The sequence below is a fragment of the Choristoneura fumiferana genome, chromosome 30 (assembly GCF_025370935.1).
Source record: "Choristoneura fumiferana chromosome 30, NRCan_CFum_1, whole genome shotgun sequence".
Taxonomy (NCBI): domain Eukaryota; kingdom Metazoa; phylum Arthropoda; class Insecta; order Lepidoptera; family Tortricidae; genus Choristoneura; species Choristoneura fumiferana.
The window spans coordinates 4,185,057-4,210,670 of NC_133501.1; the positions used below are offsets into that span (position 1 = coordinate 4,185,057).

The 25,614-nt window shown below is 38.0% G+C and overlaps 1 protein-coding gene across 1 annotated transcript; it reads left to right on the top strand.

Annotated features, from left to right (window-relative positions):
• The first annotated feature begins 1,602 nt into the window (after window positions 1-1,602).
• Window positions 1,603-24,002, top strand: snRNP-U1-70K (small ribonucleoprotein particle U1 subunit 70K). Its single transcript, XM_074110541.1, has 9 exons — window positions 1,603-2,026; window positions 4,028-4,210; window positions 4,981-5,043; window positions 5,484-5,565; window positions 12,076-12,177; window positions 13,871-13,993; window positions 15,785-15,905; window positions 17,937-18,148; window positions 22,363-24,002. Exons 1-9 carry the CDS (start codon window positions 1,883-1,885, stop codon window positions 22,476-22,478), a joined length of 1,146 nt encoding a protein of 381 aa, XP_073966642.1. The 5' UTR covers window positions 1,603-1,882; the 3' UTR covers window positions 22,479-24,002.
• The last annotated feature ends 1,612 nt before the right edge of the window (window positions 24,003-25,614 follow it).

The window sequence follows — 25,614 nt, forward strand, 5'->3', positions numbered from 1 at the left end:
CCAATTCTTAGAGAGATATTATGAAAACATCTCTAAATAGCGACAACTTTAGATAAAATAGTCTTAATTGTCGTGGACTGTATGACAGGCGTCGCTCACCGCCCGCGCTCTTGGTACCAGGCATCCAGTTGTTGTCAAGCAAAGGACACGCGGACAGCTTCGCGCTCGTACTGTCAAAAAGTTTCATAGTCTATACCGGAGTTACTGTCCAGGGTCAATAACTAAGAATGTGTGTTGTCATAAGTTTTTATACCAATTTTTATTACAGAAAATAGCGCAGTAAGGACTCGTTATTTCGGTTTATATAAATTATCTTAGCGATATTTATTGAATGATGATATTGATGATTCACATTTTATTTGATGACTTCCTACGATTTTATTGATTTAAGAATAATAATTTTGTTATGTATAAAAATGTGTTTTATTTTCACGACCGAAAACATTTTATGTACCTATTAATCTTATTGTTGGTACAGCTGGGCTACTACGAAACTCGAAACTCGAAGTTTGTATCGTACCGTCCCTCTCGCTCTCGTATTAAATAGTATAAGTGTCAAAGGGACCGCACGACACGAACATAGATTTTCGAATTTCGTAGTAGTCCCCTAGGTTTTCAATCACTGGCCCCAGCTATTTGCAAGGTATTCATGAGACCGACGCCAAGATGAAGAGATCTTTCGTAGGTCCCACCCATCCCACTAATATTATAGATGCTAAAGTAATTCAATACTGAAATGTTAATGTTTAGATAGTTTAATGGGGGAATTTCAATATTTAAGACGCCAATTGACGTTGTTTTGTTTACATTTAGTTAAATACCTATCCAAACCAAGTATAGAGGTGGGTACCTAGAAAGAGTAACCTAGTGTATTATAAGTCTATGGGTGGGTATGAGTACGCCCGGAGGTCTCAGTTGCCTGGTGACCTACTGGTGCCGCATCAACCCGCCACAAGCCGTCCTGCGATGATAGTCTGCACAAGGTCTGACATTGCTGTCTCCACAACACTAGTGGGCGATGGGGTCCACTTAGAAGCAGAAGCGTATTATTTACCCTCAAATGTACTTTATAAATCTATCTACTGCTTACTGTGATGGTGTTCAATAAAGAGTCATTGCATTGTATTGTATATGTCGAATATTCAATACTCTTTGACATGCATAGTTTATTACAAGAATTTTATTGTAAGAATTGGTAATTAGATGTCGCACTGTATCTTGATTAAATTAAGTTTCTGCAGGGCTACTGCTACTACGAATTCGAAAATCGAAGTTCGTATCGTAAATTATTTAATACGAGAGTAAAGTGAGAAGGACGGTACGATACGAACTTCGATTTTCGTAGTAGCCCATCTGTATTAAAATGATAACCAATAACGAAACGAAACGCACTGCAAGCAAGTGCAGTGTGCATTACGATCTGTTGAGTCTGTGGTCGGCAACTAGGCGGCACGGCTACTACGAAACTCGAAACTCGAAGTTCGTGTCTTACCGTTCCTCTCGCTCTCGTATTAAATAGTATAAGCGTCAGAGGGACCGCACGACACGAACTTCGAGTTTCGAGTTTCGCAGTAGCCCTGCTGGCCTGGCAACACCGTCCACAAAAAAAAAACGCCACTAAATACGTACGCCAGCCAAGCCAGCCAGCGTTTTTAAAAACTTTTTATCATGGCGGACAACGTACGCGTACGAAAGAGCCATTGATTTCTGCGAGGTTTTTTTGTTTTAATTATTCATAGCGTGCGCGAAACCAGTAGATATTGGCTACGCCTAAATCAATTATAATTCAAACTGTGTGCAAGTTGCGTAGTTTTCCATCATTAAATGTCGTGTTATTTTATGTGGACTATGTGCTAGGTTTTAAGTTGAAAAAAAAATCACCATGACGCAGTTTTTGCCTCCAAATTTGCTGGCGCTTTTCGCGGCAAGGGATCCAATCCCTTATTTGCCGCCGGCAGCGAAGCTCCCTCACGAGAAGAAGCAGAAAGGCTACGATGGCGTCGGCGCTTTCCTTAACCTTTTCGAGGTTAGTTTTTTTGACATATTTTATTTATGCAATTTTTATTGCTCTATATTTAGGAACGAATCGTCTGGTCTGGTTTAATTAATCTTAATCTTTTATATAATTCAGGTTAGTTTAAACATTTCATGGATTTCCCTATTTTTGTAGTTTGGGACTAGGTCAAATTCGTGTCGTGTCCTACTTGGGTGGCTCTTTTATTCACGGTTTGAGTGTAGAAAAAAGTGAATGCTGCAATGATCAGCAAAAATCAATGTTAATTAGCAAACAATCGGACTACCAATGAATAACTTGTATCAATAATGATGAAGAAGAAGAAATGATAAAGAGTTATTGTATTGTATTGTAATAATGAGAAAATAGCATTAAGAAACTGAGATATTACTTAGTATTTCTTATATTGTAAATGCTGAGAGAAAATGATTTTAATATTGCATGCCCAATTAATTAAGGTAGAATGTAAGAACATTTTGTAGCACTAAGACCTTTTGTATTAACTTTGTTCTGGCAATAAACATATTTGAATTTGAATTTGATGATAAGTAGGTAGTTCATGTAATCCCTCAGCAAGAATATAGGGTGTGTCTTGTATGTAGGCTTTTGTTTTGATTATAATTACACTGGATTTTGGTTATAACAACGGTGGAAGGATCACTTTAATATTGTTGGTATAATCATGTGTATATTGTTTTCTGGTATCCGCAATCAGTCAATGGATGAGGGTGGTTCATGGGTCCGCCTAAAGCAAAGGGGGTCCCATATATAACTTTAACACTAACCTAACCTATGTAATCGGGCCCCCTTTTCTTTAGTCCAACGGGTTCATGATGCATTAATTTATTGACAAACTTATTACATGAGTGTTAATGAAGAAATGTGTAATATTAGGCAGCGTTTCCACCAGAGATGTGTTACGAGGAATGTGTTTATCATGAACCAATAGAATTACTTCATTTATCTGACCTTGCTCTGCTCAGCTGTTTCCACCTGTGTCCCACCCATCGCTGAGCGAGGATAGGTAAATGAAGCGTTTCTATTGGTTCCTTGCAACACATCCTCACATATCTCTGATGTAAACGCAGCCTAAAAATTTTTTGACTGAGTCTTTCTGCCTTTCCCAACTTGGTCACAATATCTGGGAACAGTGCAGGCTTAAGCACTTCCAGCGCCCTGGGCGAGATTTCCATGGCGCCACCAACTTTTGAGAATTTTATAGAAGGTATAGGCTTCAGGTGCCCCTTTAAGTCTGGCGCCCTTGGCGGTCGCCCCACCGCGTCCTACCCTAACGCTGCTACTGTCTGGGAACGATATACCTATGTTTGTCTTAAATTTTTTTTGTAAATTTGCTTTGTGATCAAAGCCTCAAAAAAAGAAAAAGAAAATTTTGCTTTGTTACTATTTCATGAATTTCAGTGATTTGGCTTGTCTATAATGCTGTTTAATTATTTCAATAAATATAATAATAATATAGCGTTTCTTTTCCGAACTGGTAGTTTTCTATTTTTATGTGTGTTATTTTCATAAAATGTTCATCAGTTCAATGTGGTTTATTTCTTATATACACTAATAACAACTATCAAAAGACCTTATAATTTTTGTTTTTTCATGTAATTTGCGGGGAAAAGGACTGATTTAAGCTGGGACACATTTATCTTCGCAAAAGTTGATAATGTTTATTTGGGCAAAAAACGGTACAATATAAATTAAACATACATAACGGTATGGTTCAATTATACATTAACCAGCAAATAATTAATTAATTGAAATGATCCCTAATAATAATAATAATTGTTTATTTATGCAATTATCCCATTATGACAAATACAATTACTTAAATTCATAAATGCACTTATATTAAATTAAACCTAATTACAATAACAGTATCAATTATGTATAATTAACATATTAAATTAAATTACAATTACATTTAGAAAATCAATTTGTAATTATCAGTATATTAATATTACTAATGAAATTGTCAAAAACTTATTGTTTTTTGTGCTGTAGCATCCATCGGAGACTCCGCCCCCGACCCGCGTGGAGACGCGCGAGGAGCGCCTGGAGCGCCGCCGGCGCGAGCGCGCCGAGCAGACGGCCTATAAGCTCGAACAGGAGATCGCGCTGTGGGACCCAGCTGCCAACGCGAGGGCCACAGCGGATCCTTTCAAGACACTCTTCGTTGCCAGAGTTGTAAGTATCTTTGATCAAGATTAAAAATTATCAAAATCATCATATAAGCCGTAGAAATGAATTGAAAATACAAACTGAAATATACTTGCAGAATAAGACCATCACTGTTGAATCAAACCCAGTTCCTCGGTATTCCGTACGCGTAAAAACGGCTAAACAAACTTATTAATTTGCAAGAGTTTGTCAGAGTCCGAAAGTGACAAGTGTTGAAAAATTCATATTCTCAGCTTGTTTGTTTCTTATGTTAGCCACTTAAGCAGTTGACGCTAGCGACATCTATACTGTTAGCCCTCATGCAGAAAACTTTTTTTGTTATCCATTGGAAACTAACTCTCACCCGGACAAGAGATGTCTTACTAAGCAATCAAATTAAGATTTTTTGGAATCATGTATTTTTTATTTCAATTCCAAATTGTTACTTTTATGGCATCCCTAAAATTAATTGAATACAACCTGAAATATAGATGACACAGAAAAACAGAAAAATAAGAACATCACTTGGGAATCGAACATTCCTAATTAATATTCCAATACTCTGCACCTTGCCTCGCCAGTGGAAAACCAGTTAAAGGTAGCGCCGCTACAAATACAAATCAATTTATCGTCTCGCTTCGTCTAAAATCGCCTCGAATGGAAGACACTTGTCCAAGAAGACACTGATCTTCTGATTATTATCTCTCAGCCGGTTTCTACGGCGCCCACGGAAGGAGGGGGGGGGGGGGACATTCTTACGCCAGCGCCCCAAAAATAATGTTTTTTGTTTGTTACAGAACTATGACACATCGGAATCTAAATTAAGAAGAGAATTTGAAGGTTATGGAGCTATCAAAAAGGTATATATGTATTTATGTTATACACTGTGATTTTTTTATTTTCGTTAACTTTGAGAGACCAAGTAGTTAGTTTATTTATTAACTACTTTGTACCTGGTGAGATTGGCTGGAAATTATAGTATACCATACAGATTGGATAACAATACAGCAATAGGGAACAGGTAATGCAGTCAGTGAATAAAGTTATGGTCTTTTTTTTAACTATAGGGTCAAATAACTTTTTAGTGTCACTTGTTACTATGGCAATGTCTCAAAAGTTACTTGTTAAAAGTATTATTTTATGGCGTACAAATCCACAATGGCAGTTGTGCCGGTTTTAAGGCATTTCCTTCATGGCTCTCCTAAGCATGCTAATTACAAAACACATTAACATACACTTGATTAAATGATTTAATAAATGATTAACAAAATGATTAACTCAATATATTATTTCCTTTCAGATTTACATGGTATATAACAAGGAGGACGGCAAACCGCGTGGCTACGCGTTCATTGAGTATGAACACGAACGCGACATGCACTGTGAGTACACGCACACACGCACGCGCTGCGTACGCGCCGACGGATGTACGGTTCATGCACACACTGGCACTAAGCTCATATAAATTATAGAATCAGGCGTTACTTTGCGGGGGTCCATATGAATGAACTAAAAACAATGAGGGCTATCGTTTTTTTGTCTTTCTAGATGGCGCCACTGTTGCGTGAGGTTTTTAAGTGTGGCTTTCAAAGTCTGTTATTATGGGCGTGAAAACAAAGTTTAGATTAAAATCATATTTAATACACCTTAAAACCGTACAGTCAAGGGCAAAGATGTCGACACGGCCAAAGTTACAAAAATATGTATACACGACTTTATGCACTTAACATTAAGGCCGTTTATACAACTTTGGCCGTGTGTATATCTTTGCCCTTGACTGTACCATAAAAATAACGAACAACCACAGTGTTGCGTAGACCCGTTTTGTTCAGAAAAAAAGGCAGGACAAAAGTTTCCGAAAGACAAAACTGTCTCAAAACACATAATAATTGCCCCGTAACGCATAATCGCCATAATTAATTTCATGTAATGCAAAATATTCACAAAATTATTCTAATTATAAATAAACTCGCGTAGCTCACCCAAAAACTATGAGATTTGACATATCGGAAACCTCACGCTACACTAGCGCCTCTAGCGGCGAATTCATACGCGATAGCCCTCATAACTTGGCTCACCCGCGACCTTATGAATCTTATGATAGCTATGTTTATGCAACAAATGTGTTCATCCAGCTCCTCCGTCCACACCGTAAGTACACAAAACACACACACACACACACACACACACACACACTCGCACACAGTCACTACTACCACACTACGCTGACCGTTTCGGACTCGACCACAGTTCATCCTCAGAGCAACACAATAGTTCACCATACTTCCAGAAGATGAGAGGAGTCTATCTCCGCATCCTGTTGCCGTTCCCGAGAACCTCAATTTGTTGTTTAAAAAATTTATAGATTAGAACTTTCCATGTCAGTGACGTTTTCATTTCACTTGTGAACCATACATCTTCCCAGCCGTACTTGTCATGTTCATACATGTGTATGACATTTTGACACCATTCAAAACTCTTTCCATCGCGTGTTTTATGATTTATGGTGAAGTGATTCATATTTTCCAGCGACTATCGGTCATTTTATGCAATGATGACACATTTATGAATATGACTGATCTCGTCATCATTAAAATGTCATTATGACTAAAAATAATGATGTCGAGGGTGGAATCCTGTACCTTTTTGGAGGGTCTTGTTTCGTTCTTAATTCGGTTGATATGTTTACGGTTAAATTGAATGAAAGCTTTTGAGCTGAGGATGTGTGGTTTTCTAAATGAAAACATAAACCTTATTCATAATTAGTTGCGGACCTGATAAAACAAAAATCATGTTGTCATTGCCTGGCAAATACATATATCTTGTTCTATCTAAATAGTTTTTAAAATTTTGTATTGTACCTCCAAAAAGGTTACACAAAATGAGTTAGAATACCTAAAAGTACATGATTAACAAGGCATTTTCTATTTTATATCACAGACCCAGCCGTTATGACCCCACACGAGTAACCGGCCATATATAGGTTTGTATGTGGTAAGATACCAACATACAAAAGTAAAAACCCAACCAGTTTATAACATTTTTTAAGTAATTGTAGACCGATTCGTTTAAAGTTTGGCTTCTCGCGTACTGCGCGGCTGGCGAGGGAGGTGACTAGCTATCTCTTTTTACGTCTTTCAGTATACCTGAGTCTAGATATGGTTGCCACGGTTTTATTTTTAAAAATAATAGATTATTTTCACCACACATTTACGAAATATGGTTTTGGAAATTTAGGAAATAAAAATGGTGCGAATGTGGTGAATAATCCTTTCCTATCGTATTTTCTCGGAAACGTTTAGTATTTGTCTGCTACTTCCAGTCGGTCTCAGTACCCATCAAGACAGCGTAGGGGAAGGTCGCATCGAGAGATTAATAATCGATATAGAGTGGATAACAACTAAGTTAAGATTTTTATTCCATTTTTGTTTACATTTCATTCATTCACATGTCAAGTTCGACTAAAGTTATCTGGAATACTTATAGAAAAGAAAAGAGAAAGCGATAGAATAGTCACAGCTTGTTTGCCAGCCGTCCTGATTGACGGACCGATTTGATGACGTTATGCAAAAGGGCAGAGATATTATAGTACTTAAATGTTGTCCTAGTTAAAACACACACATCAATTGTCCTACTTTTTTTGAAAATATGGGATACTTTTTATGTTTCATTCCTTGTAATGAAAACGACATCTTTATAACACTAGTGCAATATCGCAAAGGGAATTGATAAGAAATGCAACTTTTGTTGGTCCGTCTCGCTCTTTCGTATAGCGTCGTCTCGCTCTGTCGGGCCGGCAGTCGGGACGCGAGAGGTCGTAGTTTAAGCTCGCCCGAGCACCAGGTAAATGGTATCGTCGCGACTGTTTAAAAAAAGGATGTAAGTAATATACCCGGATTTAGTATTGAATGAGAAGTGGAGTCGGATTGGGAGGATACGAGATGCAACGTGAGAGATGTAATAAGTAAAAAAAAAGAAACAAACATAATCGTAACAAATCATTAAACTAATAAGACATTAAAACAATAATTCCAAGCTGCGATTCTAAAAGTAAAAAAGTTTTTATTAACCCAAGAAACCAAATAATTTTTGAACTTACTGTAGAATTCGAAAATATTTTTTGACAGCTCACTAAACATAAGTTAACAATAACAAAAAATAATGAAATACTATTTAATTATTTTGTTTTAAAATTAATGTTCATAGCAAAGATCTTATAAAACTTGTTTTTTTCTTCTTTTCCCCAGTTAAAAACATACAAAATAAAAGAAAGTAATTTTAATAATATATGCGTCTCATGTATCATGTTTGTCAATTTGTGTTAGCTTCTTTATTTTGTACAATATACATACATAAGTTTTTATCTAAAAAATGAAATGAAATTTGAGAAATAAACGCTACTTTTGAAATTTGAAAAACAAAAATGTTCGGTCAGTACCTACCTATTATTAAAATTGATAACAAAAAACGCCAAAAAATGTTTCAAACTAAAGGGCTCCTCTTTTATCTTTAAATTTATAAAATTTTTATTCTCTCTTTTAAAAAAAAACAAATTTCTACCAGTTTGCGAAGGTACAGATCTGGGACAGACGGACGGACAGACAGCGGAACTTTAGTGATAGGTCACTCTAAAAAACCTACGAAAGAAAGCCTGCATGCACGCGTGCTCTCTCACTCTCGTAATTCACTTCTTTTTCATTATTCTCAATCGGAAGTCGGATCTTGGATAAAAAAGGTAAAAATGTTAATCGGGTAAGTTTCAAACAATGGTGGGTATAAATATTTGTTTTTTTTTGACGATATCGTACGGCGTCTCTCGGCTTGGTCGGTAGGTACAAGTAGGTATGATTTCTATCTATTTGTCTCTCTTCACAGGTAACTGACATTAATGAGTCATTATTATGTACTGTAATGATTCATTATTTTTAGTAATCGACATTAATGACTCATTATATGTAATTTAATGATGAGCGTCGTTGTTGTACACTATTTGAAATATGCATTATTTTTACTGTTTTTGGAATTATTTAAAATGAAATGATGCAGTAAAAATAAAATATAAAAAGTTGCATAGACTATTGGAAATTTGAAATGTTGAATGTTTTTGTCATACTCATAATAGTCTATGTATAAAAATGATATATTTTTTGTGTGTGACTGACGCGTGACGATTTTATAAAAAAAATAAGTATTGGAGAATTGAAAAAAAAAATACAGAATGGAGATTCAGTTATTATTTATAAATGATGTACAAAAATATGGACTTATCTAACCCTTCAAAAATATGTAACACAGACTTAGACCGCTTGTAGACGTTGTTTTCACCGGACAGCTGACCATTTTCTTGCGGTTTTGTATGGCTTATAATGAATGTGTGTACATGCAGCGGACACTTGTCCTACGACGAAGCCATATAACACCGCAAAAAACAGTCCGTTGTCCCGTGAAAACAAACGGATGTCTACAAGCGCCATTATTCCGACGTAATAAGGCCGTGGTGCTATGGAAATCTTTGGCTGGTAAACTTTGTCACGTATTTTCCCAGCTACGGAACCCTACGCTGAGCATGTTCAGTTCTTGCAAAGGAACAAAGGCGAAAAAGTCGCAGTTCTTCCTTCAAGTCTTCTGAAGGAACTAGTGCGATAAAAAGCAATAGTTCCATCAAAGGTACTGTCAAAGGAACTACTGCGAATAATCCGTAATTACTATACGGCATAACTGAATCAACATTCTGAGCACTCGCTTCTAAGACTTTCGTTTTACGGTCATTCTGGCGTCAGTTCTTAGACCATCATTCTGATTTTCTGTCATTCAAATTGACTGACGGTCGGCAAAACGCGACAGCTGATAATCGTGCCATAGGCGCCATGTCGGCGCGGTGTTGCGTGGCGCCTATGGAGCGATTTTCCGATTTTTTTTTTGTCGTCTGTGGCCGACCGTGGCGTTCAAAAGGTTAATTTTCATCAGTGCGTCAATCCGTAAAGGTTACATGATAATTCTGTCGTCATTCTGACCAGAATGATGGGCTGACTGACGCCAGGCTGTGGCTCCGTTTGCACCAGAGATTTGAGAGGAATGTTTTTTTCATGAATCAATATTCATTTACCTCAACGCTTCATTTACCTCGTCTCGCTCCGCTCAGCTGTTTCCACCAGAGATGGCTGTGTGAGGATAGGTAAATGAAGAGTTTCTATTGCTTCATGACCAACGTATTCCTCGCAACATATTCTCGCACATCTTTGGTGGAAATGCAGCCTTAAGTGCTCCCCAACCCCATCGACGCGGAATCAGCTTTAGCCGATCAAAAACCTCTTTAATGTCCACGCAATAAAGCCTGGTTTCCACCGCGAGCAGAGGGGGCTCATTAATTAATTGATTTATTTATTTATTGCAACAAAAATTACAGCATTACAGTTATACACCAATGCGCTGTCAAATTCAAATTATACAAAACAAAAAGACATAAAGTACATAAAAAAACTATGAATAGTTAGGGATTTTTGAACGTCGTCTTCGTCGCTACCCTAAGACGACGGAACACCACACCCTCCGGCCAGAAGTCGGAGCGCGGGACATCTGCTGGTGCTTGGCAGGCATTTGGAGTCTTAATGAGCTGAAATTGTTAGCCCTTTGAGACTCGAGCGGGATGGTGAATGACTTAGTTATCGGCTGCATGAAAGTACCTACTTACACCGGACCTCTACGAAGTCGGTCGATTTAAGTTAAACTAAGTGATTGATGAGGGATCCCTTTGGTTCCCATAAATTTTTTGTTACGAATTTCGATGGTCAGAAATTGATGTCCTTATAATTTATAATCATAAACATCACTAGTCATTATCAGGTGACTATCAATCATTATGACCTGCAAAATAAGGCCTTACAACGATTATTATAAACTAGTTGCCTTCAACATTATGGAATGGCAAACTATATGGACATCGAATGTTTTGACTAACTAATTTATAAAGTACAATAATAATGACCCGCGAAATCCGAACTGCAATTTATACTGTTTAATGTTATGACTTATGATAATATGACTTGCAAAAATTATGATGGATTGTTAAAATCGAAGCTTAAATTTTATTGAAAACATTAAGTGACCCCAGAGTCCGCTCCGCTCGCGGTGGAAACCGGGCTTAAGAGCGAAAAAGTCGACGATCGGCTCGGCAGACGCGAAACGTTTACCGACGGGAAGACGTCTTTTTCGCTCTTATTGCGTGGACATAGTGTTTTTTGGTCGGCTTAAGCTGATTCCGCTTGTAGATTTGAGGAGACCCGTACCGTGTAACCGAAGTCATACTAGTAATGGTGGGGGGTTAGGACATTTGCCCAAAATCGTCATTTCCTGATAGCAAAATTTCCATTGGCATATTTTCCTATTCTTAATTTAGACCAGACGTATTTATTCCTTACATGATTTTTCTATTCGCAGATTTTCCAATATGCTTTTTTTTCTGAAGCTTATTTTTACAATCGCGTTTTTTCCCTATTTTAATCGACACAGAAACATATGTAGGTTTAGGTTATGCTAAGTTTGCATCAGTCCGAAGGGCCAAAACTACACAAAAATAGGAGCTCCACTTGAGCGGAGCTCCATCAACACTGTTTGTTATCTGTCGATTAAAATTGAAAAAAAAACGCGATTGTAAAAATAAGCTTCAGTAAAAAAAAAAGCATTTAGGAAAATCTGCGAATGGAAAACTCATGTTAGGAATAAATAAGTCTGGTGTAAATCAAGAATAGGGAAATGTGCGACTAGAAATTTAGCTACTAGTAAAAGACGATTTTGGGGAAATGTCCTAACCACTCGTAATAGTCAACTGTCTCGCGTTGAGTCGTCGCGCGTCAGTCTGCTCTGTTCAGGCACTGATCAGTCGCTGTTCACAGCTGCGTACAAGCACGCGGACGGTAAGAAGATCGATGGGAAACGCGTGCTGGTCGACGTGGAGCGCGCGAGGACCGTCAAGGGGTGGCTGCCGAGGAGGCTGGGTGAGTCCAACATCTATCTATCTACAGTGTCCTACGGCTACGCCACATGGAGGGAAAGAATATATTGTAGATAGACAATTTTATCGAAAGAAGACTTAATTTTTATTTTAAAGTTTAAATTTGAACTGCATTCAAAGAAATTTGAAAAATACCCGATCTGAACCGGGAATTAAACCCGCCAAACAGTAAAAAAAAGTGGGTTCGATTCTCGGTTTAGACAGCATATTTTTCACAAACCTTAAATTTTTCTGAAATTTTGTAACGGTCATCCTATAGAAAACTATAGGTTAGGTTAGGTTTGTTTTAACACCTCTGAACAATTATTGGATTCAGAGAAAAAAAGAGCCTTTTTAGGGTTCGGTACCCAAAGGGTGCCAACGGGACCCTATTACTGAGACTTCGCTGTCTGTCTGTCTGTCTGTCCGTCTGTCACAGGGCTCTATCTCTTAAGCCGTAAAAGTTAGACACTTGAAATTTTCACAGATTATGTATTACTGTGGCCGCTATAACAAAAAATACTAAAAATAAAGTAAAGTTACAAATTAAAGGGGGTCGTCATACAAGAAACGTGTTTTTTTCAGCGTTTTTTGGTTGCTAGGCGTTATTAGCCGTTGCTACGACTAGCTATTTCGGTTGAATATTTACCTTTTAAGTTTGCGATTTTAATGATGTTTTATAAAAGCTTCGATAATATAATATAGTGACTGTCTGAATGTGTGGTTTATTCGTTTTTGTGCAAAATTAATAAAGCCATTTATGAACCACAAACCTCAATGAAGCCAACTTTGATAAAGCGCTCGCCAAATCCACACCGTATAATCACTATGTTTACCTATTGTTTTTTACACTAAAAAATCATACTAAGTATTTAACACTATTTACAAGGTTTATAATACAGTTTAAAATTTATTCACACTAGTCGAGCTTCTTATTATTTAATTACACAACATACGAAGTCCACTGAATTTCCCGCGAATGAACCAAACTGACAGCAATTTTTTTTTCTGCTGCTGCGCATGGCAAGAGTCTGAAGCGCTAATCAGCCTCCGAGAGGGCGACAGCCAAAGAGGATGAGAATTAAAAATTGTTTTTTATTCAAATTGCTTGCATCTAGTGCTTACATTTTGGTGATATGTTTTTATTAACTTGTAATGTAATGTAACTAGTTATGTTTGTTCGGGTGGAATTAATATTTTAACTTAAATTTCAAGTGGATATCTTCAACCGATTGAGCTGAAATTTTGCATGCATGTATAAATCCGATGACAATGCAATATTATTATGACGTAGAGCTGATCTGATGATGAAGTTAGATGTTGGCCATAGGAACTCTGTAATAAAACGACACGACTGCATCGATTTTGGTCTCATTTGATTCGTCTTGAGACTACCTACTTTGGTAACCAGGGGCAAAAAGTACCGCCAGCAAAAAAGCTTGTATTAGAATTTTTTACAAAAAACTATTACTGAACTATTTGTTTTTAAAACATTGTACGGAGGTGCGGAACCCTTCATGCGCGAGTCGCTCGCACTCGCACTTGACCGATTTTTTATTATTTCGGACTTTGTCACGAATAAATGATTTCTTTAATTTCTTTTTTTTTTCTTTCTGTAAGTATGCGAGCTGATATGGCACCCATTTAAGGTTTAAACAAGTCTTATGTTATTAATTGTATGCATCCCTGTGTTTCAGGTGGCGGCCTGGGGGGCACGAGGAGGGGCGGCGCCGACGTGAACATCAAACACTCTGGCCGCGAGGACAACGAGCGAGAGCGCGAGCGTTACAGCCGCGAGCAGCGCGAGCGCGACGAGCCGCGTGAGTATTAAGCCGGTTTCACATTTATCTGTCGTGTTTTGTTGTGATGCTCTCTGTCTCTCTCTCTCTCTCTCTCTCTCTCACTCACTCTCTCTCCCTCTCACACTCTTTCTCTCTCTCTCTCTCTCTCTCTCTCTCTCTCTCTCTCTCTCTGTCTCTCTCTCTCTCTCTATAGCTTGTGATGTGTGACAAAACACAAGCCGTCACAACACACTGCATCAGATGAATGTGAGCGCAACAATATGAAATGTATGAAACCGATACCGTTCTGATGCGTCACGACACAACACAACAGATAAATGTCACATCGGCTTTATGAGGGTTTAGTGCAAAGTCCGGTGCATTCCGTATTCATCATCATAATCCCAGCCGTGTTATTTTTTGATTTCAGTTAACATTAAAGGGACAATGAGGTCAAATGAGGTTTATTTCTCTAAGACACTTTAAAGAATAATCGTTAGTTTAGTTAAGATAATTAATTATTAGCAGTAACAAAGCGTAAGAGTATGTCCTGTCATGAAATTGATAAGGAATCAGTTTGTCAAGAAATTATTAACAGTAAGGAGATCATAAAAAATGAACTGCATAAAATATCCAAAATTTCTTGACGTCAGGAAAATGACACGAAATCTTGTGAGGAAAAAATCGTGTTTTTGTAATTGAAACTTTCTATTGGATCCAACAACAAAGATTATCTGACTTTTGTCACTTTTACCACAAGGTTTTGTATATATTTAACCACAATATTACTTATTTTTCGTATTGAAATAGCGTCAGGGAATATATAATATATATATACTGAAAATGGACAACTTTTTGAGAAATAGTCGTAAATGTCCTTAATTTGTGTCGTTTTCAATGTCACGTTTCACGTCAAGTTTGTTTAATTTAACTATTTATATACAGTGACTGTGAAGCTATTATATGCAGGAAAAGAAGTATATTCGCCACGAAAAAAATAAATATTTTTCAATTTGACGAAAAAGATAATTATCAGGTGGTTCATATTTCATATCAATGCACCGAGCGTATCAATGAATTCATGTGCGGAATTACATTTGAAATTTACCACGAGCTTTGCGGTGAAGGAAAACATCGTGAGGAAACCTGCACAAGCGATTCAATGGTGCGTGTGAAGTTCCCAATCCGCACTGGGCCCGCGTGGGAACTATAGCCCAAGCCCTCTTGTTCTGAGAGGAGGCCTGTGCCCAGCAGTGGGACGTATATAGGCTGGGATGATGATGATGATGAACCGAGCCGTCTGCCGTGCCGAAGTTAACGGATATAAAAAAAATAACGATGTATATTTCAAGTCTTCTGCTATAGTCAGTAAGTGTTACTAATTTAGTCCTCAAGTCAACGGTTACTAACATCTACGGGGTGTTAATTAAAAAAACTGAAAACCTCAGACACCCCAAAAATATTTTTGCATTAATTTTTTGATACCTTAATTATTTTAAAAGATATTCGTGTGTTTTGCTAAGTCAGTAATTCTACTTCATTTCTAACTTTTGACTTTTTTAGAAGGAAATTACACAGTGACAGCAAACCGGCCAGTATTAAATTATCGATATAGTAATTGGCGCCTGTTGCAGTCGTAACTTTTAAACTGGGCACAATGAAAAACGGATCCAAAAACACAAACACAACCTAATTTCAGACATAGTGTAATCGATTCTACTCTCGATTCTGAGCAAACTGCTTTCTGGTTTTCAGTTATTTGATTAACACCTTGTATATCTACCGGTCTGATATAAATATTTTTATGTTATATTGCTGGTGTCTGGTCAGGTGGCGGACGGCGCCGCAGCCGGTCGCGGTCGGCGCAGCGCCGGCGCAGCACGTCGCGGACGCGCCGCCGCGACCGCGAGCGCCCCGAGCGCCCGAGAGAGGAGGACCAGCCCGCTGAGAGGTAACGACAATACTTATCTAGGATCGCCAACTACAATTTCAAAAACTAGGATTTGAAGTTGGAAAACCAGAGGCCGTATTGCCTAACGCTTCTGTCGCTCGCGTTCGCAATCAAATGACAGTTTTTGCATGCGAAACCTGTCACCTGACACCTGAAACCTGTCATTGCTATCGCGAGCACCAGAAACGTTAGGCAGTACGGTCTCAGGGCAATTTGTTTAAAAAACAGAACGCAGTAACCAAGTAGCAGTATGTACAAAAAATTGGCTTTATGAAATTCAAGTAATAATAATCATATAAATAATTTGAATAAATTTAAATACCTATACGAGTTGAAATCTAAAACAAAGACTAAAGCCCTATTCATTAAAAGTTAGAGCCTCCTTGAAGGCTCCTTGAAGGCCCGATGCTAAAAAACGTGATTCATAAACGTCTGTTAGCGCTAATCAGTCGATTAAGGCTCTGCTAAAGTTAGAGGACCGTAGACCCTCCTTTATCTTCCTGCTAAGTCACAAAATGGCCGCCACAAGTTTGAACAGCTGGCTTTGACAAGAGCAAAAAACCATACCGAAGATATTTTTAGTGAAGGGTGAAATTACGCAAAGATTAAAAAAAACCAGGAAAAATTATTTTCAGGAATTTGTATTTAAAAATCCTCTAAATTAGGTATTTATTATTGCTACTTTACTACTTTACTAACAATAAATATGAAAAAAATAAAATTAGGATGATTAACACAATTACGACTTTTTGCACATGCGGATCGGAAATGGCGGGAAAACATTTTTTTTATATTTATCGATGAGGCCATTTTTTGTCTTTGATTTGTCAAGATGGCCAACATAACGCGTCTAACCCGTCTATCAGCAGCTCAACAACTAGCAGACTGCTAGCAAGCGTTTATGAATCATACTTCTTGACAACCGTCTAACATGATTAATCAGTTTGCTAAGTAACAGACCGATCAAACCTCAATTAAGGATTTTTTATGAATAAGGCTGTAAGTTTATAACGATTTTCTTTTACTTGAACTTACCTGGGCACTTTAAAAAACCCAGTACTCTTCCTAAAACTATCCAGGAACTCCTAGGACACCCCAAAAAGCAGACCATATCCAGGGAAAACAGGACGGTTGGCATCCCTACACTAATTACTAATATTATTAATTGATGCCGACACCATCTTTGGCATTGGAACGGGCACCACCAGCATTGGCCGAGCGATGGGACAGTCCTATGTTGAGCTATTGACTTGGGAGTGTGCAAAAATATCTGACACTGACACTAAAATAGAGTCGCATCAGGTATTCAGGCACGCTTTGTGGTGTCAGATATTGATGCTGGTGGCAGTATACTATTGGCTGGGTGTTTCAAGTCTTATCCACTCGCTGGTCAACTTAGGCGGTTATCACCAAGGAGCGGAATTTCTCATAGCAAAAATCAAATATCAAAGGGATTGAACATAAGTTTTATCGACTATTCCAGTTATCGATGTTATCGAATCGACTCTTCGCTTTTAATCGCCTTTAACATTATTCTGTAACATTTGACCTCTTTGATAAGCGACTTTCATCTCCATATTAAAATAAAATAAATCGCGTCAACGTCACATATTATGACATTTAGGTCGCTCGAGTTTTTCTCAGTCATTCCCGTGTTATTAAAATGGTTAATCCTAAAAGAAAAACGATTGACAAATGGATAAAAAAACAACCCTTACTTGTTTACAATGAAGATACTTCAACGATATACTGCTCTAAATGTAAAGTTAATTTGAAGCAGCTCAAGCTCTTTATATTTTAATTGTAACTAATTAAAAAAGTTCTGTTTTATTAATTGCTGAAATATTTATCGATAGTCGATAAAACTTATGTTCAATTCCTTTGACGTTTGATTTTTGCTATGAGAAATTGGTTATCACACTGCCGTCGCACGCATCCCGTTGCGGCTTGCGGCGCGACGATATCGCGTGATCTGTACAAAGATAAAAACCACAGCATCGGACGACTATACGACTATATAATCATCCGCAGCCGCCGCCGCCGGCGCTCGCGCTCCCGCTCGGAGCGTCGCCGGCGCGACAAAGACAAGGAGCGCACCCGCGACCGCGGCGAACGCGGCGACCGCGACCGCGACCGCAAGCGCGCGCGTCGCGACAAGGACAAGGACAAGGACAAGGACCGCGACCGCAAGGAGCCCAAGCTGCGGCTCGACGAGATCAAGGTCAAACAGGAGCCGCATACTGGTCAGTGTACTAGCATCAGCGACCGACAATTAGGGCTATCGTTTTTTGTCTCACTAGATGGCGCACTGTTGCGTGAGGTTTTTAAGTATGGCTTTCAAAGTCTGTTATTACGGGCGTGAAAACAAATTTTAGATTAAAATCATATTTAATACACCTTAAAACCGTACCATAAAAATATCGAGCATGCCACAGTGTTGCATAGTCCCCGTTTTGTTCGGAAAAAAGGGAGAACAAAGGTTTCCGAGAGACAAAACTGTCTCACAACACAGACATTCATTGCCCCGGAACGCATATTTGCCATAATTAATTTCAGATATTGCAAAACATTCACAAAATTATTCTTATTATAAACTAGCTTTTGCCCGCGGCTTCGCTCGCGTTAGATTTGGGGTAACAATTAACATACATTTACTTTCTGCGATCCTTTTTTTCGTGTTTTGATTGAATTTTTGGAGGATTTCATGGAAATATAAATACAGTAAGACGTTGTTTTAGACAGATGGTGCACATTTTGGAATTCAAAAATCAACTTACATACGTAATTAATCATTCATAATTCGTACCAACTCTGAAACCCTGTTTCGCTGAAACGTTAAAGACGTTAAAGTACTACGCGTTTCTTTTGCCGGCGACTTCCTACACGAAATAGGATATAGGATTGTACTTATCTCGAGAAATTGTAAAGTCCCCGCGGGACATGAATTACTGTTATGATCTATTTTAATATTCTTAATTGTCGATGAGAGACATATTGTAGCTTTCTATTATTAAAAGAATTTTGAAAATCTGCCCTGAAATTGAATTCACTTATTTTTATTCTAAGGAAATTTTGCATAAAAAAAAGAGTCTGTCCATCAGGGATATTGTAGCTTTCTATTGGTAGTAGAATTATTTAAATCAGCTCAGTAGTTTCAGAGATTACCCCCAACAAACAAAGAAACAAACAAAGTTGAGATATTTTCCTATTCCATGGGATTCTCTAAAAATCTTTCCCTAGTGCACCTCTCTATTACTTTAGGTCCATCTATGCCAATTTCAAGTCTCTAGCACCAGTAGTTTTGGCTATGCGTTGTCTGTCAGTCAGCCAGTCATCTGTTCAGGTAGAGTTAGGTATACAATTATAAATAAATCAACCCTGAAGTTGAATTCACTTTTTGCTATCTCGCGGGAGTTTTACGTTTTCCCGGACAAAAGTAGCGTATGCCAATCAAGGATAATGTAGCTCCCAATTGGTAAAATATATTTTTAAATCAACCCCAATGATGAATTTACTTAAGTATTTCGATCTTACGGGAATTTTGCATTCTTCTGTAGAAAAGCAGCCTATGTCAATCCGAGAAACTGCAGATTACTATTAGTGAAAGAATTTTTAAAATCAGCTCCGAATTTGGATTGTTTTACTTACTTCTATGTACCTATCCTGCGGGAATTTTGCATTTTCCCCAAAGAAAAGTAATCTATACCAGTAAGCAATAGCGTAGTTTTATATTAGTGGAAGAATTTTTAAAATCAGCTCTGAAGTTGAATTCAGTTTTTTCTATCCCATGGGAATTTTGGATTTTCCGAAAAAAAGTGGCCTATGTCAATCGAGGATAGTCATATCATATGAAAGAATTTTTAAAAGCAGTGCCAAAGTTGAATTTACTTATTTCTATCCCGTGGGAATTTTTCATTTTCCCGGAAAAACGTATCCTATGTCAATCAGTAATACTGTAGCTTACTTTTGTTGAAAGAACTTTTAAAATCAGACCCGAAGTTGAATTCACTTATTTCTATCCCGCGGGAATTTTGCATTTTCCCGAAGAAAAGTAGTCTATACTAATGAGGAATAATGTAGCTTTCAATTGATGTAAGAATTTTTAAAATCATTCCCAAAGTTGCATTCAGTTTTTTTCTATCCCATGGGAATTTTGAAATTTCCCGAAGAAAAAGTAGCCTTTGTCATTTGGGGATAGTCATATCACATAATATGTAAGAATTTTTTAAATCAGCTCCGTAATTGAATTAATTTATTTCTATCCCGCGGGAATTTTGCATTATCCCGGAAAAAAGTAACCTATGTCAATCAGGGATGGTGTAGCTTACTAACGGTGAAAGAATTTTTAAAATCGGCTCAATAGTTTCAGAGATTCGACTACAAACAAAGAAGCGAAAAAAGTTTAGATATTTCCCTATCCCGTGGGAATTTCGAAAAATCCTTTCTTAGTGCGCGTCTACATCTATTAAGGAACATATATTCCAAATTTCAGGTTTCTAGCCCCAGTGGTTTGGGCTGTGCGTTGATCTATAAGTCAGTCAGTCAGTCAGTTTCTTCTTTTATATATATATAGATAAACCCGCGTAGCTCACCCAAAAACTATGAGATTTGACATTTCGGAGACCTCACGCTACACTAGCGCCTCTAGCGGCGAATTCATACGCGATAGCCCTCATGAGAGTTTTCACAGAGCCGAAATATCGATAGATGGCGTTAGTATCGCGTGGCCGGTTTGACGCTTGCTCGTGATTGGTTAAATAACTAAATGAGCCAATCGCAAGCAAATGTCAAACGGATCTCACGATTCTGACGCCATCTAGCGATATTTCGCCTCTGTTGGATCCCTCATTCGGCACCCTTCGTTCGTCTAATACGGTATATTACTGAAATTTTCTGCCGTCAGAGCGCAGCACTAGCACAAACCGTAAATAGTTTTTTGAGTATCTTAAATGTCTGTAGGATGTCATAATATCATTTGACGACCGTATGGCCAAGTGGTTAGAGAACCTGCGTACGAAACTTGAGGTCCCGGGTTCGAATCCCGGCCGGGGCAGATATTTGTATGAATAATACGAATGTCTGTTCTCGGGTCTTGGGTGTTTAATATGTATTTATCTACATAAGTATGTTTATCCATTGCCTAGTGTCCATAGTACAAGCTTTGCTTAGTTTGGGACTAGGTCAAATGGTGTCAAGTGTCCCATGATATGATGATATTTATTTATATTTCAATTCAATTTTTGGAAATATAGCTCTCTCGTTACTATCTATGTAAATGTTATTTTATTTTGTTACTAATAAATATGTCAAGATAGTAAATATGTCTATAGGTACTAATACTTTTTGGTTATGATCCGTCATGGCGACAAAATATATAGAGAAGTTACGTTGTCATGGCGGTTTGCGCTAGTGTTGCCCCCTTGTCGCCCACTTTTTTATATTCATAGACGTTATTCAATAAAGAAGTATTTATATATTTGTCTTTGTATAACCTCTATGACGTTGAAGTGGCACTTACCGATAAATCCTGTTGATGTTTTTATTTGGTCAAACTCTTGCAACATTGTGTTCCTGCTAGGAAAATATCTAGGTATACCTAGTAATTACATTCCCTGAATATGGCAACCGGTACTCTTATCTTATCATTTTTGCCAGCGTCGTGTTATTCGTATATGTTTTTCTCCAATATCATTTGAATTCGTTAAAATAGGTAAACAACATAAAACTAGGATTTATTTTGTGGTAGCAAACAGATGGTGGTGGAAATGCAACCTAACGAGAGGGAGAATGCATGCTTATCCATAGATACCTGAAAATTTGTACGAAACCCCCGCTCCTACCTAAACCCGGATTTTTAATCCTACGGAAAAAATGTAAACAAAGTCACGTCATTGTTAAAGCGACATTTTAGGGGATTTCAAGGCTTGGGCCCGCTAGAAATATTATGTAAAGTTCTGTTGTTGCCATGTTTTTTTCTATTTTCAATAAAAGAGCCGTTTTTACGGGAGACAACTTACAAGTCGTCTTTTGACCGAGAAGTACTCGGACCGGAGTCCATCCTTTCATACAAAAATTAACGAAAAACAACGGAAAACGTAACAATGTACAACTTAACTACAATAAAAATACAACAACAATGTCGACAGTAAAAAAAAAAATAACAGAACAAGAGTCACTGGAAAACGATTACGAATTCAGTCTCGAAGATTTTCATCAGTAAATTAAAATATTTTATCTTGATTTAGAAATACAGTTTATAAATGGGAAGTCGATTTCTGGCAAATATGGATAGAATAAAATATCTTGAATTCTGTAAATGTTTTTTGGTAATGGCAACACCTTTGTTTAAATTTTTTTCCATGGGATTAAAAATCCGGGTTTAGCCTTAACAAAATTACTTAGAAATATCTGCAGACATCTATATCCGGCACTTCACTAAACCGAATTAACCTTTCAGACTATCCCGAGTTCAGTCTTCCGGCCATGGACGTCCAAATCAAACAAGAGCCCGCGGACGATGACGAAAACAAATACAATCCCGAAGAGGCGAACGGCGATGATTATAATTATTAGGGGACGGACACGGTTGACATTGACAGTTTGTACTTCGCTTCGACAAGACTGGGCAGTTTGCAGAGTGTTTTATAGCAAACAGCCCAACATTAGGCGCCCAGAAGTCTTGTCGATGTCTAAACGTCAATCAACTTTTTCTTGTACTTCGTTGCCATGGTTACGCCCTATAGACAACTCTAAAGGTTACAGCTTATTAGAGCCACCCGGCACCCGACCAGCACCGCCTCGACTTTCGGCGTCCACTCGTCGGCGGACGGCGCGTTGACAACGAGTGGACCTCGCGCGGTCCACGTATATCCGAGTAGCGGCGATGAAGGGGGGGTTGCGGTAGGTAAGCGTGCGGGCAGCGAGTAGGGCTGTAAAAGTAACGTAAACCTTGGTACCCGTATGTATTCGTTACTATCGTATCGTTACTTTAGATGCGACCATGAAGCAGAAACACCGCATCCCGTCACCGTACGGTATGAACGAACGTACTTTATACAAAGCAAAACCGAACTGTATCGTTATCGTATCGTCGGTCTATATGTGACGCACCGTAGCTGATTTTTTAAAATGCAATTCGTAATGTTCTGATGTATGTTTTTAAGCGATTATTGTAATAGTCAATACGACTACAGAACAGAGTACGACCGATACGGGTTATACGGGTAACGAGACGTATTAGTGAGTAACGATTCGTTACATCAAATCAGATGAAGTACTCGTTACTCAGTAACGAATACATACGGTTTGCCACAGCCCTAGCAGCGAGTGGTCCACACGCCGTCCGCGCGTGGCAACCTCGTGAGTGAGGCGATCCGGTGACTCTACGGGGTGCCGGATGGCTGTACGTAATGAGCTGTGACCTTAAATAGTATTTTATGCAACTGTATCGTAATAGGGGTCCTTAAGACACGAGTGTACGCCTCGTTTCATAATAGGGTCACATGAGTGTTTTAAGGCCTAATTATGTACAGTTGCATACAATATTTTATCTATATCCATATATTAAATCCTCTATCATGTGTTCAAGAACCATTGAGTGTGACCTACATTAACGAGAACTAGGTAGGTATGTCTGCCCCACGAGCTGCGCCCGCTGCACGGAATAACAGACAAGAAAAATTTGATTGACCCATAGAAATCGCTGTCCTATTTCAAGTTGCCAGAACGCCTTGACGCTAGTTCATATAACTGCTGTATTATGAATTGCTATGAACGTTGAATGCGTATGGGGCAGCGGGTTAGTTTGAAAAATGCCGGCAGTGTTGGCTTAGATGTGAATATAACCCAACTGTCCTTAGACATCGGAATTTCAGGGGCCAACTTTAATGGCAGGCAGGTAGTTTCTACAATGATGAACTCGTTAGTTATTATTATTATTCCCCTCGATGGCGGCCTTAAGGCTTGGACCAATGACACCTGCGATGACAGGGTTGCGGTTGATTCTGCAAAACGCCAACAGATTGACAGCAGCAAGAAAATAATTTTGAAAAGAGAGAATCCCTCTTCTTCTCTTTTAAAATATGGTTTTTCTATCCTAATTAAGTGTCAAAGTACTCTCTTTGAGAGGGACGTTGTACGGTGATTGTACGGTACTATTCAATGGAAAAAACAATTGTGTAAACAAATGTGGTGACTGACATTGACACTGACTGACGACTGGCTGACTGACTGACTGACGTTGGCTCTAGTGATGTGAATGCTCTTTAAGATACTTCAATCAGCAGTAAATAATTATTTTGAATTTACTCATATTTCATTATTTAATGTAATCCCTAAGTTTAATTTTTAAAAATGGCGAATCACGTATTCTCTTAGTCCTGTTCAAGAGTCATTCACAATATTTCCATGTCCCTTTTAACTTAAAATGTTTAATAGCATTTTCAAGAAGTTTTAGAATTATATCTTCAAATATATATACCTAACGTTTCTTCCATACAAACTTACACTTCATGTTCAAAACTTACACTCCCCTTTATACCCCTTTAAGGGTAGAATTTTTAAAATGGTGAAACATGTATATCCACTTGTATTTTTTGACGTATATTTTCCCCAAGGTTTATGATGGAGTATTTTAGAATTGAAAGGGTCAGTTAAAATATGGATTAATTTAGATTTTTTTGCTGCTTAAGTAGCGTAGTAGAAAAAGCCAACCTGAGATATGTGTGCATAGAAGAAATTTGTATCTTGACTCCTGTCCAACGGTGGTGTAGGGGTTATAGTACGCAGTACGGATTGCTGAGGACCTAGGTTCGATTCCCAGCCCTGGTCTCTTTTTCTGGTTTTTCTGTGCATCCATGTCTCAGTTTGTATTTTCGATATAATTTAGAAGAGGCATTTTTAAATTTACATAAGACAGGGAAATGAGAGTAGACACAGGGAAGTGATTCAAAATGATTTTTGGTCCAACAATGGACTCCACAGTAAATATGATACTAATAAATAGTATAGTGTAATCCCGAAACTCCGTATATCGTCATGTGATATAACGGATCCTCTCGAGATTTGTGATGCATTTAACTACTTTTTTTCAACGATAGGCCCAACCCTTGCAAATGAAATTCCATCTCAATACCATAATAACTTTACAAATGTTCTACCACACATCGACTTAAAAAAATCACAAATACAGCTGTCCACATTAAAAGAATTGGAACCATGCACGGTTGACGAATTGAACACAATAATCAGTAATCTTGACCCGAACTGTAGTACCGGTATGGATAACATTTCTACAAAAGCGTTAAAATGTATCAAAAATTTAATCTTAGGAAACCTTAACACATGTTTTAATAATTTGCTGTCGTCAGGGACCTTTCCAGACTCTCTGAAAATTGCTAGGGTCACTCCCTTATATAAATCGGGTGATAGAGCAGATCCGGGTAATCATCGGCCGATCTCAGTCCTGCCAGTGATGTCTAAGGTCCTCGAAAAAATTATATACACTCGACTTAATAACTACTTAAATTCAATAACATTTATTTCTGATAGACAATACGGCTTCAGATCCATGTCAAATACACTTTCGACCACAACAGATATAATTACACAAATCAAATCTAATATCGATCGCAAAAACATTGCTCTAGGCGTTTTCATTGATCTAAAAAAAGCGTTTGACACGGTCAGTCACATTCTGCTACTTAAAAAA